The sequence below is a fragment of the Saimiri boliviensis genome, chromosome 15 (genome assembly GCF_048565385.1).
Source record: "Saimiri boliviensis isolate mSaiBol1 chromosome 15, mSaiBol1.pri, whole genome shotgun sequence".
In the NCBI taxonomy this organism is placed as follows: Eukaryota; Metazoa; Chordata; class Mammalia; order Primates; family Cebidae; genus Saimiri; species Saimiri boliviensis.
The window spans coordinates 59,067,888-59,091,757 of record NC_133463.1 but is presented as its reverse complement, the minus strand read 5'-3'; the positions used below and the strand labels follow the sequence as shown (position 1 = coordinate 59,091,757).

Sequence of the window (23,870 nt, the reverse complement as noted above, 5' to 3'; positions counted from 1 at the left end):
CAACTCTGGCTATGTCATAGTGCTACAAAGGGGTTTTACATCCTTGAGGACAATATTTATGGTAATAGAGCCTAGGTCACCCTGCACTGGAACAAGAGGCATTGAGAGGCCTCCCTCCTCAGAGGCCTCCTGAGACCTTCCCCAGTTTGTTGTTCCTTGTTTATATGTTACTCATAACCAATTTATGTAGGCACTCTGTAAGTCCTTTCTCCTTTGCTGCTTTTCCCAACATAAAAGTTAAAAATTATAAGCATTTTGGTTTTTCTATTATTAGTCATTTTAATAAATATAAACAAAAATGCAGTAAAGTAAAAATGCGTAAATGTATATGTAGAATGGATACTCTTACAATGTTTGAAATTTGAAATTACCTTACATGGGAAGGTTAGTATATGTCCTTAGAGTTTTAGCAAATAATGCTGTAACAAAAAGGTCAGACTCTATATTTTAAATGACAAAAATCCCGAAGTATATATTTTTTAAAGACATGGACATTAGGGTTAGAATTGCCATTTGGAAAATAAAATGTTAAATAAATAAATGAAGCAACACAATAGAAGAGAAATATTAAATATAAGAACTGAATATTTAATATTTCCCTGAAATACTAAATTGGTCACTGAAGTGTAAAGCACAAGTCAGAATTCAGATAGAATTGAAGATGAATTATTTTTACTTCTAAGAGCTATGCTGTGTAAAATACTGGCCTGTGGCCATATGGTGACTACTGAGCAATTGAAATGTGGCTAGTCTGAATTAAAATGTGCTATAAATATAAAATACACAACCAGACTTTGAAAACATATGAAATATATAAAACATATAATATACTAATGAATTTTTATATTAATTTTTTTTTTTTTTTTTTTTTTTTTTTTTTGAGACGGACTTTCACTCTTGTTACCCAGGCTGGAGTGCAATGGCGCGATCCTGGCTCACCGCAACCTCCGCCTCCTGGGTTCAGGCAGTTTTCCTGCCTCAGCATCCTGGGTAGCTGGGATTACAGGCGTGTGCCACCATGCCCAGCTAATTTTTTTGTATTTTTAGTAGAGACGGGGTTTCACCATGTTGACCAGGATGGTCTCGATCTCTTGACCTCGTGATCCACCCGCCTCAGCCTCCCAAAGTGCTGGGATTACAGGCTTGAGCCACCACGTCCGGCCTTTATATTAATTTTTATGTTGAAATAATCATTTGGATATGTTTGGTTAAATAAAATACATTATTAAAGTTAATTTATCCAGTTTCTTTTACTAAAAAAATTAAAATTACATATGTGGTTCCCATTTTATTTCTGTTGGACGACACTGATCTGTAGTAATCAAATTATATATAGACTTGAATGACCAAAAGATGATAGGATATTTTTACGTATTTGATTATGGTGAATTTCTTAGATCAGATGGTATTCATCTATTGCTTAAGACAGAGGTTCTTAAGCCCCTGGGCCGCAGACCTGTAGGAAACCTGGTCACTTAGCAGGAGGTGAGCAGTGAGTGAGCTCCTCACCCTATCAGATCAACAGCAGCCTTAGATTCACATAGTGGCGCAAACCCTATTGTGAACTGCTCATGCAAGGGATCTAGGTTATGCACTCCTTATGAGACTCTAAGAGGCTGATGATCAAGGTTTCATCCTGGAACCCCCAAGCACCTCTGCCTCTGTTTGTGAAAAAATTGTCCTTCGTGAAATGAGTCCCTCATGCCGAAAAGTTGGGGACCGCTGGCTTAAGACATAAAATTGAAACACTTGAAAGAATATTTGTAACTTTTAATTAAACTCATCAAGACAGGAAGAAGAAGAGTTACAAACAGAAAATAACTCTTTTAGGTTAATGTCATTATGAAAGGAGGTAGGAAAGACAAGTGCTCTATATTTCTTTCAAGAAGATATTAAGGATAGGATTAGAAGTTATTAGAGCATTTATAATAGTGTAAATAGTTATAATAGTTTAAATAACATTTTAGAAGGATCTAAACCAGTGGTTTTTGGTCTCAGTACACATTTACATTCTTTTTTCCGCCTCCATATTTTATTAAACTATTTGGAAATGAAAAATTTAAATTATTTTAATATAGAATTATCCATTACAAAAAATGTCATTCAAAGTAATGAATAATCAAGGAATTTCATGTAAATGGCATTTTTAAGCAATAAAATTGTTTAATTACTAACAATTCATTTGTAATTAAAATTAATGTTAGAAGATTTACGATTTTTTAAAATTATGTTAAACATTGTCCTTGCAATTATGTTTGATGGAATAATTAGCATTCTTAGGAAGCCTTTTAACCACCCCATGGGTTTAGTTTGCCTCCTTAAGCTTTTTGGTGTTCTTAATATTTATATTTGGATTATATTTATTAAAATGTGTTGTGTTAGAAATTAAGAAATTTTAAAAATAGTTTTAAAATAATACATACTTTTAACATAAGTCATATTTTCTAATGAAAATTAGGACATTTTCCAGAGCCAGAAACCAGCAGGAGGAATGTCATTGTTTTACATTTTTGCAGATCTCTCTAATGTCTGCATTAATATAGTTGGGTCCTTATATCTGCTTCTGCATTCAGTCTCCTGCAGTATGATACTGTGGTTGAAATATATTCAGATTCCCATAGACATATAATTGGAAAAAGAGGGATATTTAATTGACATTTGCAGTTAGTGGTGAGTTTTTTCTTTTAATATTACACCAAAATTTGGTGTATCTATTTCTTAAATATTAGTTGCAATATAAACTTTTCATTATTTTAAAATCTATTGATTTTTCAACACTTTGAATGGATGTTTTACCCATGACAATAATTAGGAAATACTGCTTCTTTGAGTTATGCACGTTCCAAATGCTAATCTATTTCATTATTGAATATAAACCCATACACACATAAGCATTTGTTAATATACTAATAATCTCACCAGAAAAGTGTTTAAGGATTGGCAGGCTATCATCCTCATGGTGATAAATGAGTTCTTCCAAATTGTTTTGTTCAAAAGCTGAAATTTTATCATTGGCAACAAGTACTTTCAGGTGTTCTTGAAGTGACAGAATTCGGTCATTTACTTTGCAAAAATGTTTGCCAAACACCCAATTCTGAATAATCATAGTTTGTCTGTCAACCGCTGTTTCAGGTAAAAATTATGTTCCATGAAAAAATGGCCATTTCAGTGTTTGCAACTCAAACAATTCTCAAGTAATTTTCCTTGAGACAACCATGATACTTCAGTATGCAGCAGAACTGCTTTATATGTACTCCTGTTTAGTCATGCAGAATACTAAAAGACATTTACTAAAGAGTCAAGATTTAATAAATTTAATCATTTTTACTTCTTTCCCAAGAACGTTTTAAAGTGAAACTGGGCTTTTCTTTACAGTGAGTACATGGCAATGAAGAATGCAGCAACTTCAAGTGATTACTAGTATCTGGTCCTGCTGCAATAATTTATGTTATCACTCCAGCAATTTTACCTACTTTTGTACCATCCATACAAATTTAAAAACAGGGAGATAGCAATTTACATCCTAGTATTATTATGAAAATAGTTTTAAGTCTATGGACCCCCTGAAGATGTCTCCCAGCATCCCGCCTCCCAACCCAATAGGGTTCTGCATATCATATTTTGAGAGTGGCTTGTCTAAAGCAGAGATTGTGTGTATAGGGCACTCACACAATAACAGCACTAATTTTTAGAAAGTTACAGAATAGTAGATATGTCAAGAACTGTGAAGTTCTGAGATTTTCCCCAGTTGCAGGCTAACAAGTTAACCTGCCACAGTTTAATGTATGCTGGTGGGAGACAGGAAATTACTGAGTTGGAGACTGTTACCTTGCACAGTAAACAGTAAGCATTAGCGTATTTATGCCAATTTCTCAAGTCTGAAATTCCCACTGGGCAAAACAGATGAGTCCAGATGGATTCCCACTTACATCAATAGGTTGTATTAGAAGAGAGAAAACTTGAGCTTAGGGAACTTAGATCTGCTATAATAATCAGTTAGCATGTCTAGCTGCTTATTGCCATAAACATTTTGCCAATGGTACTGGAGGGAGGCACTCTGTCTTCTAAGGCTATTCACTATGTAAACATCCTTGTGTGAACAAAGTTCTTTGAAAAGGAATTTGGAAGAAAAAGACTTTTATTGCAGTGAACAGTTTGCAGACTGAGGAAGACATAGCCTTAGGCAGCCTTCAATGAAGGTGTGTTCCAGAGAACAAAGAGAGGGTTCAGGTTTTATAGCAACAGTTCCTGCCCAGCTTCCCAAGCAGATCCATTTATGCAAATGAATGACTGATAGCTTAGTTCTGTTCAGTCAGCATAGCTTGAACCCTTGGTCAGTAGAGCTGAACCGTGATGGTTGATTTACTTTGGAAAAATGTTTGCCAAATACCCAATTCTGAATAACCATAGTTTGAGCTGAATAACCACAGCTGAGCCCTGATTAGCTGGGGCAGGCGAGCTCTGATTGGTTGGTTTTCAAGCATAAAACCGCAAGTCTCTGTCAAATATTTCTTTCAAATGGTGAGAGATAGGTAAGAGGATTCTGGCTGCAGTTTATTTTGGCACCAACAGTAGGTGTTTTACTTTTACAACATCTTTCTGAGAACACAGTAGGTGACCCTACTTCCTCACTCAGCCACGGCTGCCTGCTGCTGTTTTAACTTTGAGCATCTCAGTCATGGGAGTCCATTTTGTCTGTCAGCTGGGGGCATTAACATTTGAAAATGTAGTAGAGAGTAAAGAGCAGTCAATATCTCTGCTTCCAAAACATACAGAAATTAAAGAGACATGCAGAATTAACTTAAAACAATATAAAACCACATATAAAAAACCACAAATAATATAATTATTTTTTTTTCTTGGTAGACTCCATTAGCCCATAGACAGTAGCTGATGTGAGTAGTCTATTCTCCTGCCCTAGTATTCTGATAACTAAAAGTTTTTACTGTAAAGATATTTGTTGCAACAGTAATTGCTGTTTATAATACCGTGTAATGTAGTGCTCCATATGTGTGTGTGTGTACTAGTATAGATGTGTATGTACAGGTATGTGTTATACTTATTTATGGTATGTACAAGCCCTCACTCTTACATGTGGCAAGTTACAGAGTCATATAGATAATTTATTATTTAGTGCATGGAGCGGCAAACAATGGCTCATAGATCAAATCTGGCATGTTGCGTTTGTAGTTTTATTGGAACACAAGCTTTCCCGTTCGTTTACACATGGTTTATGACTGCTTTTGTGCTCTTAGCAAGGTTGAGTTGCAGCAGGGACCATGTAAGTACAAAGCCTAATATAGTTACTGTCTGGTGTTTATGGAAAAGGGTTGCCAACCTCCACTTTAGCAGAACTGTTACAATGAGGCTGAGGGCCTCTGAGTCCCACTTGAGAAAAATTTACATGAAAATTTACATTTAGAAAAATAATTAAACTGGGCAAATTATGTTGGTATAGAGGACTCATTTTAATAAAACTTAAGTAGAAGTCATTTATAAAAATATATATTGCTTAAATAGCGTTAATGTAAGTCAAAATAAACAAATCAGTGTATTTGTTTTCTAGATCTCATCCCCTAACTTCTTCTGTAAGCATTTTCCCTTTTCTTCTTCCCCAAGAGAGCTGTGCTAAATGTTTAATATTTCATTGTTAATATTTACTACTGATACGTTTAACAGTCCTTATCACATTTACCTCTTAATAATAGGTTAATTTTATTGAACTGAAATCATTCTTGAATGGAATCATACTCTTGGGTATTCTTTTGTGACTTTTTTTCTTTAAGTTTGTGAAAGTCAACCACATTATCATGTATAGCTGAGTTTAATTCGTTTCGACTCTTACATAATTTGTGTGTGTGTGTGTATGATTTATTCATTCTAGTGTGAATTTTTTATTTCCTTGATCTAGCAGTGCTAATGTTAACCTTTTTGAAACTTTCACCTTGTATTCTTGTATAATTTGTATATGCCCATAACAATACTATAGATTCAGTTTGTAGCCTACTGTTTTAAAAATTAATATTGCCATAAGCATTTTACGTATTAGTCCATATTTTTGAAATACTAATATATTACATGCTGTCAAATAGGCTTATACCACAATTTAATCAATTATCTAATGAATTTTTATTTACCTTAGATTTTTAAAAAACTATAAATATAATCATTAAAAATACCCCTTTACATGTATTTTTTTCCATTATCTTAGAGTCTTGACCTTGGATTAAGGTGCTTTACAAATATTGCAGACGTTACCTGTCACCACTTTCAATGTAATCTTGCCAACATTGAGCAAATAAATATATACAGTGCGTACTTTCACTTTTGGAGACCTATTGGTAATCAAACAGTATCTACTTTTAAAACATACAGTCAAATGAGGAAAACAAGCGTGTAATTAATATTTATAACAATAATTATAGTGTAGGAAAGTGAAGAAAGAGACTTGTATCAAACAAATATTGCAGTTTATGTGATATCTCAGAGATGATGGTTCTTTTGAAGAATCAGCACTAATTTGGCATTAATATTTCCTAATACACTCTTTGAGTATAGTCTCAAAGAGACGTGTGTATATGTGTATGTGTAGAAATATTACTTAATACTATTTCCAACTTAATGGTTATGAATTGACATCTGAGATATGTGAATTATACATTGAAATTCTTTGATTTATATTGCAGTTGATTTTTGTATACTTGTTTTAAATTCTGTTTGCTCCTGTTGTACCCATTATCTGTTTTTTATCTCTGAATAGCATATGGGCCAGGTGCAGAGGCTTAGGCCGATAATCTCAGACTTTAGCTGGCCAAGGCTGGAGGATCACTTGAGGCGAGGAGGTTAGGACCAGCCTGGGAAACATAGCAAGACCACCCCCACCTCTTGTCTACAAAAAATGTAAAAATTTGCCAGGTGTGGGGGTGTGTACTTCTAGCTATTCAGCGGCCTGAGGCCCAAAGATCTCTTGAGCCCAGGAGTTGAAGATTCCTGTGAGCTATAATGGTGCCTGCACTCTAGCTTAGGCAACCTGCAACAGAGTGAGTCCCTCTCTCAAAAAAAGAAGAAAAAAATAACATATAATTTGATTTTGGGTCATAATTGTGGACATTTCTCTTTTGCTGTTTTTGGTTAATGTTATTTTTTCTCACTTCAATGACACCTTAAATGTTTATGTATTTGAGTAATGTTTATGTATTTGCCTTCTTGCACTTGCAATAGAATGGTATTGCCCTCATAAAAATCTGTTAAATATTCATACTATTTTTTGATATTTTTATCGTGTCCTAATCTTTTGTGTGACCTTTTGAAATTTACTTTTAATATATGGAAAAATCTTTTGAATAGTAAGCATTTAAAAGTATGAATTAGCAAGCACTTGATTTGCTTAGAAGAAACGTATTAATAAAGTTAATTTGTGTTGCCCCTGTGTTTGAGAAAGTGGAAGTTATTATGCTGTCATGAAAATCTTTAAAAAACAGATGGTGGTATTTAGTTTGTATCAAAACAGAAATTAAAGCACATTATGCTTTAATTAAAGCACTACCACTAGATCAGTGAGAAGATCTTCTCTTCTAGAAGAGAGTTAGCAACAACTAGGGCACTGTTCCTGCAGCTGTCAACCATATTCCCAGAACTCAACCTGCAACAGCCTTTCCAGTACTTCATTAATAGACAGTGAAGTGGAGGACATTTATTGCCCAATTAACCAGATAATCTCATAGACACGCTTTAATCTTGTTAATAAACCTATAAGGCTCTCATTTTTCTCCTCCAGACAGCCCTTTCTCTGTCAGCATCCCATCTTCCCCAGAATGGCAGTGGGTCTGAGATTTTTAAACTGCTTATAAGCTAACAAATTAGCCTATAGATGCTGATAAAAAGACATGAGATTCCTATGTCAGAGACAAAGGATAGTTTATTACTGACAGCAGTAGCATTAACCCAGAGTATCAGCATTTGGACCAGTTCCCTGATCCTCAATTTCGACAGGGAAATATGGAGATGGGCAGTAAGCCTTCCTGCCCTTTCCTTAGAAAAGACATTATTCTACTGGACTTTAGACCAATCTGCCTTTTGCTATGGAGAGAGATACTATATCTTCCAAAGTTATTTGCTTTACAAACATCCTTGAAATAGTAGTTCAGGATTAAGGACTATATTTAGTGCCTCTGCTTCAAAGATAGGCAGAAAATGTGAGTATTTAGGATAATTGTCTCCCAGCAGCTTAAAGTTCAGATATCACAGTAAGTCTCACCTCCCAATATGAGTGTGATTTTATTGAAGCCATTTTAGTTTCTTTCAGGATTGTGAGAGTATAATGAATAATGTTGTTAATTATTGGTTGCCAGTTATATTACCTATGATGAACTTGTTTGCAGAAGTCTGTAATTCCATTTTTGCCTTTCATTTTCCTCTGAAAAGACATGATTTTAGTTGCAAATCTTATATTTTTTGATTCTTAAAATTCTTTACAGTGTCAAGTTCTCAGTGCACTAGAATTCAGTCCTTTCTTTGGGATATCAATGAAATGCTTGTTTAACTGATACTTTTTTTTTTTTTTAAAGAATATGTGTTCATATATACTGAGTCCCTCTCTGGGAATATTCTGTTCCTACAATCTGCTGTTTTTGCTAGGATATTTAATTATTTTCCTTCTAGAATCTTAAAAGGCAAAGCTTTTTTTTTTTTTTTTTAGATGGAATCTCACTCTGTCACCCAGGCTGGAATGCAGTGGCACGATCTCGGCTCCCTGCAACCTCCACCTCCCAGGTTCAAGCAATTTTCCTGCCTCAGCCTCCCTAGTAGCTGAGATTACAGGCGCCTGCCACTATGCTGGGCTAATTTTTGTATTTTTAGTAGAGATGAGGTTTCACCATATTGGTCAGGCTGGTCTTGAACTCCCAACCTCAGGTGATCCTCCCGCTTCAGCCTCCCAAAGTGTCATGATTACAGGTGTGAGCCACCACCCCTGGCCAGGCAAAGCCATTTTTAGCAACTATCATAAATTTGGAAGAATTTTTTTTATCAATGTGTAGCTCTTTCTTTAACTTTTTCCTAGGGAGACTGCCCCTCACATACTAGATGAGATGAAGTCTCTGTGTTACTGGCTGGGAGGGATTGATGGCTAGTTGATAATAAATGCAGTTTGTTTGTTATTCTTCTCATTTGCTATACATTCTGTTGGTTTGACAGTAATATAAATAATAAATCAGACACATGAATACAGTTAACCTTATTTGTAACAAGGATGACACAGTAGTACAGTGGGAAAAGGATGTCTTTTCAACCAGTGGTACCGGGTCTGTTAGATACCAGTAAGGAAAAAGAATTTGACTTTTACACCATATGCAAAAATCAATTACAGATGGGCTGTATATTTAAACATGAAATAATAAACTAATAAAGCTTTTAGAGGGAAACACAAAGTCATCTTTGTGGCCTTGGAATAGCAAAGATTACTTGAATAGGACATGTAAAAACACTAACTGCAAAAAAATAAAGTGATCAGTTGGCTCAAAATCAAGAACATCTGTTTTTCAAAAATATGAGAGTAAAACAGAAACCTACGGACAGGGTAACAAATTTGTAATACATGTGTTCGACAAATGATTCATTATCTGCAAGGGCCAGCAACCTACAATGTATGGGCTAAGTACCTGTCTTTATAAATAAAGTTTTATTAGAACTCAGTCATAGACGTTTATTTATATGTGATCTATGGCTACTTACAGACTACAACAACAGAGCTGAATAATTTTAACAAAGATTGTATGGCCTTTAGGCCTAAAATATTTACTGTCTGACCCTTTAAGTTTGCTGATTCCTTTAGACAGTACTTGATTACTATAATATTACAGGGAGTTTGCTTTCAGGTGGTGTTAGTCTTCATTTTTGTTTTCCTAAATTGGTTTGGTTCTTGTAAAAACTTTACAGTCAGCTTTTTAATTTGCACAAAAATGGCTATGGGGCTTTTAATTGGAATTGTGTTGAATATGCATGTCAATTTGAGGAGAACTGATACCTAATGATACTGAATCTTCTGATCCATAAACATTGTCTCTTCATTTATTTAGGTTTTCCTTAATGTTTCCTAGCAGCCTTTTGAAGTTTTCAGTGTTATATTTAGTCCCAATATTTTGTATTTTGGGATTCTATTATAATTAGTATATATTTTTAATTCCCAACTTATTTTGTGTATTAGGTAGCAACAGTTTTACTTGACTTTATATTGTAACTTTGATAAATTATCTTTTTCCAGTTACTTTTTTGTAGATACTCCCAAGATTTCAATGTACAGGGTAATATCTGTGAATAAAGACAATTTAACAACTTCTTTTGCAATCTGCATGCCTTTTATTTCTTACCTTATTGTTCTCGCTAGGATATCAGATGCAATGCAGATGTCAGTGGTGAGAACAGGAATTCTTGTCCTGTTTCTAATCTTAGGAAGAAAGATTGAGTGGTTTAACATTAAATATGGCATTCGTTCTAGAGTTTTTATTTAAGTAGAAGTCACTTTTAGTCTTAGTTTGCTGAGTTTTTTTTTTTTTTTTAAATGATGATGAGGTGTTGAATTTTTAAGTGCCTAGTTATGGTGTCTCTTTAATCTCTTGTAATTTGGAATAACAAGTTAATCAACATTTTTTACTTTATTTTGTACCTTTTTTGTAAATCTTTGAATTGGATTTTATATCCTCATCAGGTTCAAATGTTGCATTTTTTTTTTTTTTTTTTTTGCCAGTAATACTACATAAAAGATGTTTCCCTTGTGGTATATCACATTAGGAGGAACTTGGTGTCATTTTTTCCTACTCTTGTAGTGGGATATTTGATTGTGTGGTGTCTTATCAGGTTTCTGTACTCTAAAGTTATCATCTTTCATTTTAAATTAATAAGTACTTTGTGTGAAGATCAAAGTAATCTTTTTAAAGGATTTAGTAGGTTATGTCATTTCTCTATTCTTGCTCTCCCTGTAGTAGGTTCCTATGTGTCACGTTTAGAATAATTTTCAGTGTCCTTACCATGGTCTACAAACAGCCTTCCAAGTTTCTGCAACTCATTGTATGGGATACATGTTTAACTGAGACTCCACACATGCACATACACACACATCTGATGCAAAAGTTTCACAAAACAGTACTGTCCTTATTGTATGCAGTGTACTCTAATATTCTTCCATGGTCTTTCTAATGAAATAAAATAAAAAATTCTGTTCTTGTTCTTCTAACTTGATTTTACTACCAATGTGGAAACTCATATTTTGAAAGAACACTGCCATCCCGTCCTGATTATCTTCTTACTTTCCACCATTTTTTCCTAGTTCACTTTTCTGGGTTGTGTTTTGCTTTGTTTTTTGAGACAGGGTGTCGTTCTGTCACCCAGGCATGCTCACTGCAGCCTAGACCTCCCAGGCACAAGCAGTCCTCCCACTTCCAGCCTCCTGAATACCTGGGACCACAGGTGCATCCCACCATGCCTAGCTAATTTTTATTTTTTTTTGTAGATACGGGGGTCTCACTGGGTTGCCCAGGCTGGTCTCAAGTGATACTCCTACTTCAGCCTCCCAAGTGCTGGGATAACAGGTGTGAGTCACAGCACCCAGCAACTAGTTCACTTTTCTTTAGCTGCACTGGCCATTATACTGTTCTTGAAACATAATGAAACATGCTTTTCCCTTAGAATCTTTGCATTTGTTATTCTGTCTGCCTGAAATGCTCTACCTTTTCTCACTGTTTCCTTACTTTACTCCTCTTACTCTGTTTATTTACTTCTGCTCAAGTGTTGTCTTCTGTACCCTATTAAAACACGACCACATTGTCCATCTTCTCACATGCTTTCTCTTTTTTCTTTATGGAACTTTCTGTTTTCTGATATATATTTGTATATTTCTTTTATCTGATACATTTATATGTATCCTCCACTAAAATAGTAAAATTTTGATGTTACGATACATCATAGTTAAGACCTAATTAGATAATTTTTAAAAAGTCAAAAAAGTATTGGTTTTAAAAAATATTTCTAAATAATAGTTACTGTGGCTTTTTAAAGTAGAAATGTAAGTGCATTTCCACCAATTGTATTTTATAGTGCTTAGCTAAGATGTGACATCTTCCTATGCTTCAGTCCCTAGTCAAGGTAAAGAGGTATTTAAGTGTATAAGTAATTTAATGGGTGTTCAAACTGAAAAATGTGACCCAGGATTTTATAAGATTTCTTTTCCACGTTTTTTAGACATCAATTTTATATACAAAATGTACAGACAATTTACCTATACAACTTAGCTGACAAAACAAGATTATAAGCATATTTATAGTATGTGAGTTACAATATCTGAAATAGTGCCTAGCCAGGGACACGATCTGGTGGTTGCTTAATAGTTACTATAAAATGGACTTAGGGAGAATATCACTTTGTAAATTTTAGCTACCACTTGTTAGCTTCTTGACTTAAATCTCTGAACCTCTCAAGTTTGAGTTTTCCTCTTCTGCTAAATGAGATCATATTCTTAATTCTCTGGTAGCAAAGATTAAATAAGGTAGTAAATACAGATCAGCTAAATACTTCATGCATAGTAAGAACACAGTAAATATTTTAAACAATTTATTCCATGTACAGAATATGAATTTGGAATTAAAATTTCAATCTGGCATTCCAGTACATACTTTATTTCTGAGTAGATAAAACCTTTTTGTTGATACTATTTTTAAATATAATTTGGTAGTAGAAGTGATTAAAAGTTGTTTAAATGTCTTCACTCTGATGTTTATTCTTCAGAAGTCTTTAATTGCTAAATGATTTACAGAGAAAAGACAATTAATTGACTACTTGAAATGCATATTTCAGATTTTCCCTAGAGAATATTTTACTCTAATTATAGTCTTCATTCAAAGACTACAAAGGTAATCAAAAGTAAACATGACCTTTTCTATAGTAAACATAAGAAGACAAGAAATATGAGAGTATATTTTATTGGCCATAGGGTTTATGGAGTTCAGAGAGTTGTTTTTCTTTTTTATGCAGTAAGATATTTAGTTGCTATTAACAAGGAATGAATTTTCCAAATGAGTAAATTGCCCAGATAAATTAATTTTTTCCATTTAAATTCTGAATATATTTAAAACTTCCTTTTCCCCCTTGAAATCTTACTAAAATGTGTTATTTGCCTAATATCTTACATAAAGTGTTCTGAAGAGAAAGTAACATTTTGTTGATGGTTATATATCGTCAGGATGAACACTAATTACCATACTGTGTATTTCTAGGTAATTACCATTAGAGGTATTTGAATTAAATGGGAGTCTTTGCCTACTTCATTTTTTAAAAAATGTCTGTTTGTTTCCACAGCTCATAAGCTATTGGCTGCTTTGTCTCACCTCTGGCAGTGCATGTACCCAAAGCAACCATCCTTTTCTTTCTTATTTGCTGCCCTATTTTGCTCTTGGCTACCAAGTTGTAAACTCGATGGAATTTTGTTCACAGTCAGAATAAATAGTTCTCTAGTGAAAAATGGGTTTTTTTGACACCTGTTCTTGACTCAAGAACCTTCTGAACATCTTGTACTTTTTTCTTCCAGGTAATGGCCCATGCTGGATAATGGATAAAGTTTTACTTCTCCTGTTTTATCCACTTCAAATTATGATACAATATCTTTTTTGTTCTTCATGTCTTTTTCTCATATTGGTTATTTTCTGTATCTATAGGATTATATAATAAGTATACTCTAATTGGGCCTTTTTTAAAAAATCACACTTGATTTAAATTCACTTAGCAAAACTACTTATTTTAGTCACTTTACTTTTTAATCTTTTTTAAAAAATTTATTTTTTATTATTCTTGAAAGAGATGGGGTGTCACCATGTTGGCCAGGCTGGTCTCGAACTCCTGACCTCAGGTGATTCACCCACTTTGCCCTCCGGAAGTGCTGGGATTATGGGATGGCCAGCTACTTTTTAATCTTAACTGTACTTTGCTTTTGTTATGGAAGAAATCCTGTTATCTAAACTTTTAGAGGTTGCAGGCAACAGAGAAAACCTTTGGTTATCTTAAGTGATGGATGTGAGCATATTTGGAGCCTATAAGGAACAGTGGAAACAGTCTCTTTAGATCTCATGAATAGCTAAAGGTCATTCTGGGAACAAATGCATTAGCAAGTCAGGCCTAAAGGAAATATGGAACATTGTTTAGAGAATACCACAAGTTCTGATGACCAGATTTACTTGCCTCTTGAGAATCAACCTGTTCTCAGAATCAGTACATTGTCATCACATTGCCATCTTCTGTATTTGCTACTGCTGAGCATACTTCTACTTACTGATCACTTCCTTACGTTCTACATCTTACCATGGTTTCTGATTACTGTACTCTCTAGTTATATCTTCTGCCTCTCTTGTTAGTTTGAATTGTTTATATTTTGGTATTTAGATTTCCTGAACAAAAGGACTTTATTGTTTTGGCTAGCCACCATCCAGTATGGGAAGCACCTGTTCAATAAAAGACTTCAGTATAACTATTTTATAGATCAGTGGATTAAAGATGGTTAACTTTGGATTAGATGCCAATGCTTGATTCTGTTAGCAGAAGCCAGGCAAGTGGGATCCTATAGTACATGGGTTGCTACTTGTATATTTGGAAGTTCTTGAGATATTGAATTGTCGCCAGTCTGATGATTGTAAGTTGAAATCCTAAGCTTTTTAGGCAAGTTTTTAAATAATGATCAAGGAAATTCCAGCTTTTGCCTAGAATGTAGAAAGTTGGAAAGATTGTCACTCCCATTGTAATAAGACAATGCTGGATTATCTGTGGAATCATAGCTTTTTAAAGACTCATCAGAAAGCTGAGCTTACAGGGGAGCCAACAGCTTGAAATCTAGTAAGTAAGTGCCGTCAAGGAGAGATAAGATAGGACACTGGTTCACCTGAACATTGGAGAGAAACAGGAGGACTGCCAGTGAGTAAGAAGGTAAATGGGTAAGAAGGATTCAACTAACAGATTGTTAAAGATGTAATGTGACCCGTAACTGGTATCACCTGGTATTCACAGACATAAGAGAAGTTGTGCACACTTACAGGATCTTCTTTATGGACCTTGACCAGGTTAGCACAAGCAAGACTGGGAGCAGGCCAGGACATTAGAGAAAGCTACCTTGGTGTTCAGAATTGGTTTAGAGAGGAGTGTTCTCAGCTGTGGGAAAAGTATGATGTCTTGCCTGTATTGTTTTAAGTATCAACAGCCTAAGCTGCTGAGGGAAGAGCATCAAATCTTAGCTTGCCCAGGGTTCAGAATAAGACCTACTGAAGCTAGACGAAAAGATAAACTTCAAAACACCATCTGTATGCCTTGAGGAGGGACAGAAAATCATCCAGGTTATTAGAAGTCTCCTACCACTGGATGAGGGCAGTAACACTGAAAAAGCTCAAACCCTGAAACTGAGGTCACAGAGTACTGAGGCTGAACTAGACAGTAGAGAATTCTTTTCCTTGACTCGCCAACCCACATCCCCCTCACCATCAGACTAGGAAGCACATCAAGCAGCAAGTAAATGCAGTCTACCATTAGAAAGAGAGTAAGAGCATAGACTCTCTCTGAGGTGAACATGCACAGTGAAGGCCTAAAGCTTGGGATGGAACAATACCATTGAGGAAAATGCTTGAGCCAAAACCAAGTAACCTACGAATTATAGGGGAACTCAAAAGGAAAGTTAGAACGTATTTTGTAGTGAATGAAGATGAAACATGGCACATGTAGAATACAGCTAAAGCTTGGTGGGATATTTACAGCATTACATGTTATACCAGAAAAAAAAAGTGCCTCAATTTAATAATTTAAGCTTTCACATTAAGAAACTAGGAAAAGAAGAGCAAACTAAGTCAAAAGCAAGCAGAAGGAAGGATATTCTAAGGATTAAAGTGGGAACCAGTTAAATTAAAAGCAGGAAATCACAGAGAAAACTAATAAACTAAGTTAGTCTTCTGAAAACAAAGATTGGTAAATCTCTGGCCAGACCAACTGAGGAAAAAGAAAACACAAAGTATCAATGTGAAGAATAGCACTTAGGATGTCAATAGAGATCCTAAAGACACTAAAATATAACCAGTGAAATCTTATAATCAACTATATTTCCATATATTTGACAATTTATATGGAACAAATTTTTTGAAGTTCAGAATTACTAATGTTCGCTTAAGAAATAGATGGAGACCTGGCTAGGCGTGGTGGCTCACACCACTAATTCCAGCACTTTGGGAGGCTGAGGCAGGTAGATCACGAGGTCAGGAGTTTAAGATCAGCCTGGCCAAGATGATAAAACCTGTCTCTACTAAAAAGTAGAAAAATTAGCTGGGCATGGTGGTGGGCATCAGTAATCCCAGCTACTCGAGAAGCTGAGACAGAGACTTGCTTGAACCCAGGAGGCAGAGTGCAGTGAGCTGAGAACGCACCACTGCAACTCCAGCCTGAGTGACAGAGTGAGACTCCATCTCAAAAAAAAAAAAAAAAAGAAAAAGAAAAAAAAAAGAAATAGATGAGACCTTACTAGTCACATCTGTTTAAAAAAAAAAAAATTTAATTTATTTTTAAAAACTTTCCAACAGAGAACTCTCCAGGCCCAGATGGCTTCACTGGTTTATTTTACCAAATGAAGAAACAATACCAATTCTAAACAAACTTCTCGAAAGTTAAAAGAGAAAGGAGCACTTTCCAACTTAATGAGGCTAGCATTACCCTGATACCAAAGACATTAAAAGATGAGAAAACAGGAAGAAGAAAAACACCAAATATCCTTCATGAATACAGACACAAAAATTCTTAACAAGATAATTAGTAAATGAAATCCATTAATAAGTAAAAAGGAAAATTACATTATGGCCCAGTAGGGTTTATTCTGGGAACTCAAAGCTGATTTCATCATTCAAGTATTGTCAGTCAGTATAATTCATATCAACAGACTAAAGAAAAATATTTGATCATCCTAGTAGATGCAGAAAAAGAATATGAAAAAAAACATTCATTTATGATAAAAATGCTTAGCAAACTAGAAATGAGAGAAGCTTTCTCATACAGAATCCTGGAGTTAACACTGTACTTTATTGTAAAAGACTGAAGGCTTCTGTTAAGATTGGGAACAGGCCAAGATGTCTGCTTGCGTTAGTCCTGTTCAGCATCATGCTGGGAGTCCCAGGTAGGCAGAGAGGCAAGAAATAGTAGTGAAAGGCGTAAATAGTTATCAAGAGATTCTAATACCACATGACAGAAATGAAGCCAAACACCTTTTAGGCATTATCTTAAAATAATGTTCATGTTCAGTTCCTTTGTCCACTCTTTTGCTCGGAATCTTTGAACAGAAATGAAAGCTTGTTTTCCTTTTGTGGCATCTTTCCAACCTAAGAAGTAGCAAACATCTGGCAGTGGCATAATCTTTATATTTAGCTGTGTGAAATACTCAATTTTGAAGTAAAAAATATGGAAGCAAGAATTTATTAAGTAAAATGAGTATCACGTAGTCTCTTACCACATATAGAAAGAAGGAAAGAATTCAACAATTCTTGCCAGGCACCAGTGGTTCACACCTATAATCCTAGCACTTTGGGGGGCTAAGGCAGGAGGATTGCTTGAGTTGAGTTCAAGACCAGCCTGGACAACATAGTGAGACCTCTCATCTCTACAAAAAAATAAAAAATTTAAAAATTACCCAGTCATGGCAGTGTGTGCCTATAGTCCCAGCTACTTAGGAAGCTGGAACTGGAGGACTGCTAGAGCCCAGGAGGTCAAGGCTGTTATGAGCCATGATTGTGCCACTGGACACCAGCCTGGGTGACAGTGAGACCTTATCTCAAAAAATAAATAAATAAATTAAATAAACAATTCTTTATATATCTCTGTCTATCCCCTTTGCTTTTGTTGACATCTCAGTTTCTTTCTTTGTTTGTGACCCTCCTCCCTCCCTAAAAACACTTTTTAATACATTGAGCCTGCCCACATATTGCAGGATAATCTTTCCATCTCAGGACCTTAATCTTAATCATGTCTACAAAGTCCCTTTTGCCATGTAAGGTAACATATTCATGGGTTCCAAGGGATTTAGATATGGACGTTAGCCTGCCACAGGTGGTATGCAAAAATATTAATAATCTAATATAGTATGATAAGTAGTTTGATAGGAATAACATAGATGATGCTTGAATTCTTAGAATTCAAGCAGCTCATATATCCATGAGAATAGGAGAATTCAGGGAGCAACTGATGGTTGAATTGAGCCTTGGAGGATGAGTGGGAATCTATCAGGTAAAAAAAATGCAAGAGTCCAAACAGAATGCCATGTCAAGGTATGGAAAAGACAAACTATATGAAATTGCTAGTGTTATCATTAACAGCACTTGACACAATTGCCATAATGGAGATATTTGTAAGCTGAGTGGCTGCTGAAGTGAAGAAACACCTAAGTCAGAGTAAGGGGCTCTTAATAAGGCACCTGCCTTCATCTTCATCCTCTTATTTTCATGATTGATCTCCCTTGGTGGTCAGCTTTCACTTGGTGGTGCAAGGTCCTCTGTTCTTTTCTCACTGCTTTCCAAGTATGGATGGACAAGAGAGTGCTCAATTATATTAATCCTCAATACATTCTTTAGGCACTTGGCTCGTGAAAGTAGGTGTGTTTCTGTGAAAATATTATTTCAACTTGTATTTTATTTTAGCTATAGTTTATTTTTCTTGAAAACCCTTGATTAAAAAAAGAAGTGAGAACATCAGACTTAGGGTACAGGGAAGAGAGCTGAAGCTGTGTTTGGTCCATCAAAACTTATAATAATAAAAGGCCAGTTAGGTACTGATGACTTTGAAAATAAACCTCATCTAGCCACTGATCATCATAAGTAAGGAGAGAAAAGAAACAATCTGTGGTCTCTGTGTGCTGGCCTGCTCTCCTTCTTTTGTAGAGAGCAAGCACTGGCCCTACTCAAAAGCCCTATTTCCCTGGCATTGCTGGGGAACAGAAGGTGGATTGCTCTGACACTGGATTCTCCTGTAACCAGTAGCCTGTGTTGTCACAGCTCTACCAACAGGTCCTCTTGCTAGAGAGCCACTTCATAGCTTCCTCCATTGAATTCAGGTCAAGTTCACATTTTATATTTTCTACATTTGTTGTGATTTTTGTTAGCATTTATTCTGTTTGATATTTTCAGCTCTGATAACGTTTCTCATAAAGAAGACTATCCTTACAACATATCTCCATTTAGAAAAATTATTTCTATAGATGAAATCCAGTGAGTTTTAATTTGATAATTCTGTATTAGAACGAATTTTTTTAGGCATCAATACTACAATCACAATTATTGATGTGTTACAATAACAAATGTTGACATTACTGACGTATTGACATTGATATCAGAATAAGCAATAAGTTAAAGTAAATAATTTGTAAACAGATCTGAGTGTGAATTCCAGCATTGTGGTATTTCTCTTTAGGACAATTTACTCAGGCACTCCAAATCTGTTCTTTCATCTCTTAAGTGAAGATAATAACAGCCTTGTGTGTTATTGAGAAGATTAATATTTGTAGCATGCCTGGCATGTAGAATGTGCTAATAAATTCTGGTAGTATTATTGTTCTTGGTGATTTTTACAAGTTAGCATTAGTAACTTCATGCCTGTATGCTATGGTTTAAAAATAGTCTGCTCAAATTGGTGCTTTGTATCAGTGGTCCCCAACCTTTTTGGTACCAGGGACCAGTTTGTGGAAGACAGTTTTTCCAAACAGGCCTGTGGGGGATTGGTGGATGGTTTCAGAATAAAACCGTTCTGCTTTAGATCATCAGGTCTTAATTTGATTCTCATAAGGAGCATGCAACCTATATCCCTTGCATGCACATTTCACAGTAGTGTTCACGTTCCTGTGAGAATCTGATTCTGCTGCTGATCTGACAGAAGGCGGAGCTCTGGCAGTAATGCCCCTTGCCTGCTGCTCACCTCCTGCTCTGAGGCCCAGTTCCTAAAAGGTCACTGCCTGGTACTGTTCTGTGGCACAGTGGGGGCACCCCTGCTTTATATCATGTCTTAAACTAGTTACTAACAGTTATGAGGTAGTATATTAGCGTAGTGATTAAGAACATAGACTCTGAGTCCAAATTTCAGCTCCATGACTTACTGCCAGGCTAACCATTGACAAGTTACCTAAATGCCTTGTATATCACTTTCCTCAGCTTTAAAATGAACATGACAGTAGCACATTTCTCTCAGGGATATTATAAAGAGTCAATGAGATTAAGTATATAAAAAGTATAAAACAGTTGCTGACAGTGCTGGCTGTCAGCTTCTGCTGTTGTTATTATTGTTGCTATTATTAATTTGTTGTTGAGTAAATTTTTGTAAATCGCTTTTTAGGTGAATCTTGGAAGCAACCAGTACCTTTTCTCTGTCGTAGTGGATCCTAAAGAAATGCCCTGCTTCTGTTTGCGCCATGATGTTGATGCCCTACTCTGGCAACCGCACTCCAGCAAACAAGATGATATGTGGGAGCACATTGCAACTTTCAATGCTTTAGGTATAAACAAACTCTTTGACATTTCCATGAAATCAGAAGTACAGTCATCATTTTTTTAAAGTTCACTTCTTTTTTTTCTTTTTAATTTGAGCTGTCCTGATTACATTTAGATTGATTCATGCTATGATTTGGTTGCTTGTACTAGTTGCTGAATGTTAGCACTGTTGGAACATTTAGACTAATCTGTTTTTATGCTTGTACAGAAGATCAAAACAGAATAGAAATGAAAGTGGTTTTCTAACCACTTGAATTATTCTACTAAGTCATTTGCTTTTTCTAATTCTGTAAGCCATATAATACTGGACTCTGAACAAGGAGCTTGATAATACCCTACATGGAACTTGTATTCAGGCTTCTTCAGAATAATCTTCAGAAACATCATAGAATCCCCCTAAGGTGTAATGCACATTAGGAGACATCGTTTGTCAAAATTAAGTACAAAAGGGAGCCATTATAATGAAAACACTTATGGAAAGTCGTGATAAACAGAAATTAAACTTATTTGGTAGGATAAAAGGAAAAAAATAGCAGTTTTAAAATTAGGGCTTAAAAATGTTTTAAACTGCTTAATTGTGGATGTATGGAATCATTGATTTTATGTCAAAATCCATTAGTATTGTAAGACAGAAATTTTTTATGTGAATTAGCCACAGTTACTGCTTTCTTGAAATATTATTTTAAACTGGAAGCAAGAAGTGAAATTATGTATTTTGATGGCTATATGTGCACAACCCTAATTGTTGAAGAAATTTATTAATTATCCCTTATAGTTAATAATGTAGGCTGCTAAACTGGTTCAGACTCCAGTGTAGTCTGAAAAAAATGGATTTTTATGACCTGACAAAATTTGGTTGACTAACCATAAAATTTCTAGCCTCCCTACTGTGATGCTATTTTTTAATTATCTATACTTTCTTTAGTCAGAGGAAAGCTCTATCATCTCATCTTTGGATGCTCAGATCTTCTATTCATATTCCCAAATCCCCTATTTTAGAGGAATTCTATGCTTAATTCTAAGTTAAATCAACATTACATTAGATATATATACTTGAAATGTTATACACTTTATTAATTCTGTCAAGGTTAGCCTGGATAGCTACTTTAAACTATTTAAATAGGTATCTAAATCTTCACTTTTCTCCCTTCAAAACCTGCTTAATTTTTTTTTTTTTTTTTTTTTTTTGAGACGGAGTTTCGCTCTTGTTACCCAGCCTGGAGTGCAATGGCGCGATCTCGGCTCACCGCAACCTCCACCTCCTGGGTTCAGGCAATTCTCCTGCCTCAGCCTCCTAAGTAGCTGGGATTATAGGCACGCACCACCATGCCCAGCTAATTTTTTGTATTTTTAGTAGAGATGGGATTTCACCATGTTGACCATGGTTGGTCTCGATCTCTCGACCTCGTGATCCACCCGCCTCGGCCTCCCAAAGTGCTGGGATTACAGGCTTGAGCCACCGCGCCCGGCCACCTGCTTAATATTTTTAAAAGCAGTATTGATCTGTGTGCTCAGTGGTTCCTTTGCTTATTCATGGTTTGATGAGATCTGAATTGTAATTAGTGTTATATTTTTATCTTATATGAATGTAAGTATCTAACATTTGCTAACCATGCCACAATCTGAAAATCATAATTTGTATTTTGGAACATAAATGTTCTTTTAATCTGTAAAGTTACTTTTTAAACATGTACATGAATTAAGACAAGATTAAGGATTTTTTCAGTTTAGAGACTTGAAATTATTTTTGAGGTTATAGTGGTCAACATTCTACTTCTGGGGGCTGAAAGTACAACAGAATCCATTTATAATGTTGGTATTGGTGTGTAAAAGTATCACTAACATTATAGGGATAATAAGATCATGAATCATGAATACCAGTACATTCTGGGATACATTATTAACAGAAACCTGAAATAACTTTATGATGGTATTCTATACACATTTTCCCATATTTAAGAGGAAAAAAAAGATCGTCTGATGCCATATCTGTAATTCATAAAGCTAAATATTAAATTGGCACTTAAAGATATTTTGGTATATAGTTAGTGTTTTAGATTTTAGAATTTTAGTGTTCCAATTATTCATGGAAATTAAATGAAACTATGTTATGCTTTTCTGAAGAGAAAAAGTCATATCTGTTTTGTTCTTTATGTGTTAAGGTTATATTTTTACACCAGTCGGGAGAGACTGATTATGGCTAATCATTAATGATTCAGAATTATATACCTTATGGTATATATTTAACTTGGGCATTTTAATTTGTAATAAATGTTGCAAAATATTAAATGTTAAATCGTGATTTTTCCCCTTCTGATTAATATATAGTTTTTTGTTTGTTTGTTTGTCTCATATTCTTGGCAGGCTACGTCCAAGCATCAAAGAGAGACAAAAAATTTTTTGCCTGTGCTCCAAATTACTCCTATGCAGCCCTTTGTGAGTGCCTTCGCCGAGTATTCATCTATCGCCAGCCTGCTCCCATGTCCACTGTACTTTACAACAGAAAGGAAGGCAGGCAAGTAGGACAGGTTGCTAAGCAGCAAGTAGCAAGCCTAGAAACGAATGATCCTATTTTAGGCTTTCAGGCAACGAATGAGAGATTATTTGTTCTTACTACCAAAAATCTCTTTTTAATAAAAGTAAATACAGAGAATTAATTATTCTAACATGTTGGTTTCTTTGTACTGGCAAAGTATTCAGTGGTACCTGGAGGTTCTGGGCAGTTATACTGTAACCTCTTAAGTTTTAGCGTGCTAAATATCTCTTGTATGATTTTTTATTTTTTAAATAACTTTAGAAATGTATTCGAGAGATTATAATTCTGTAAAGCTATGGAATGAAGCTGCAGATTTAGAATATTGCCTTCTATAAAACAATGTAAAGATAATATTAGCAAGTATACTTATTTTTTAAAAACAGGGCTAGAATCTCATTTTTTATATTAAACATGTACAGTTCAGTGTTTAAAAATAAAAATATTTATTGTGTACTCTTTATTCATTGATTAGTTGGTACAGTCTGTACCTATAAAATTTACAGGATAATAGTTAAATGTTGAGTATTGTACTACTTATTGAAATGGATTGAATAACTGAGTCTACATAGAGGGGGAAATGCTAGAGGACAGCCGGTCTAATGCTTCTAAAGTTTACTGGGAGACCTTAATTATTTTTTTCAATTAAGTATAGCTTTATGTAACTTTTAGCCAGTTGCTGTGCCACAGACATAGAGAGAGATAAGATTTCACATTATCCATCACTGCATAACAAACCACACCAAAACTTAGGTTTAAAACAAGGACATTTATTATTTTTCATAATTCAGTGAGTTGGCTGTCTC

General features: G+C 35.0%; 1 protein-coding gene across 1 annotated transcript in view; it reads left to right on the top strand.

The window, feature by feature from the left end:
* Positions 1-23,507, top strand: part of NUDCD1 (NudC domain containing 1) — a 67,790-nt gene extending 44,283 nt beyond the window's left edge. The window contains exons 9-10 of the mRNA XM_003938585.4: positions 20,377-20,536; positions 22,896-23,507. Of these exons, the coding sequence (XP_003938634.1) occupies positions 20,377-20,536; positions 22,896-23,188 (453 nt within the window). The 3' untranslated portion in view covers positions 23,189-23,507. The remainder of the gene's footprint in view (positions 1-20,376; positions 20,537-22,895) is intronic.
* Positions 23,508-23,870: the final 363 nt, after the last annotated feature.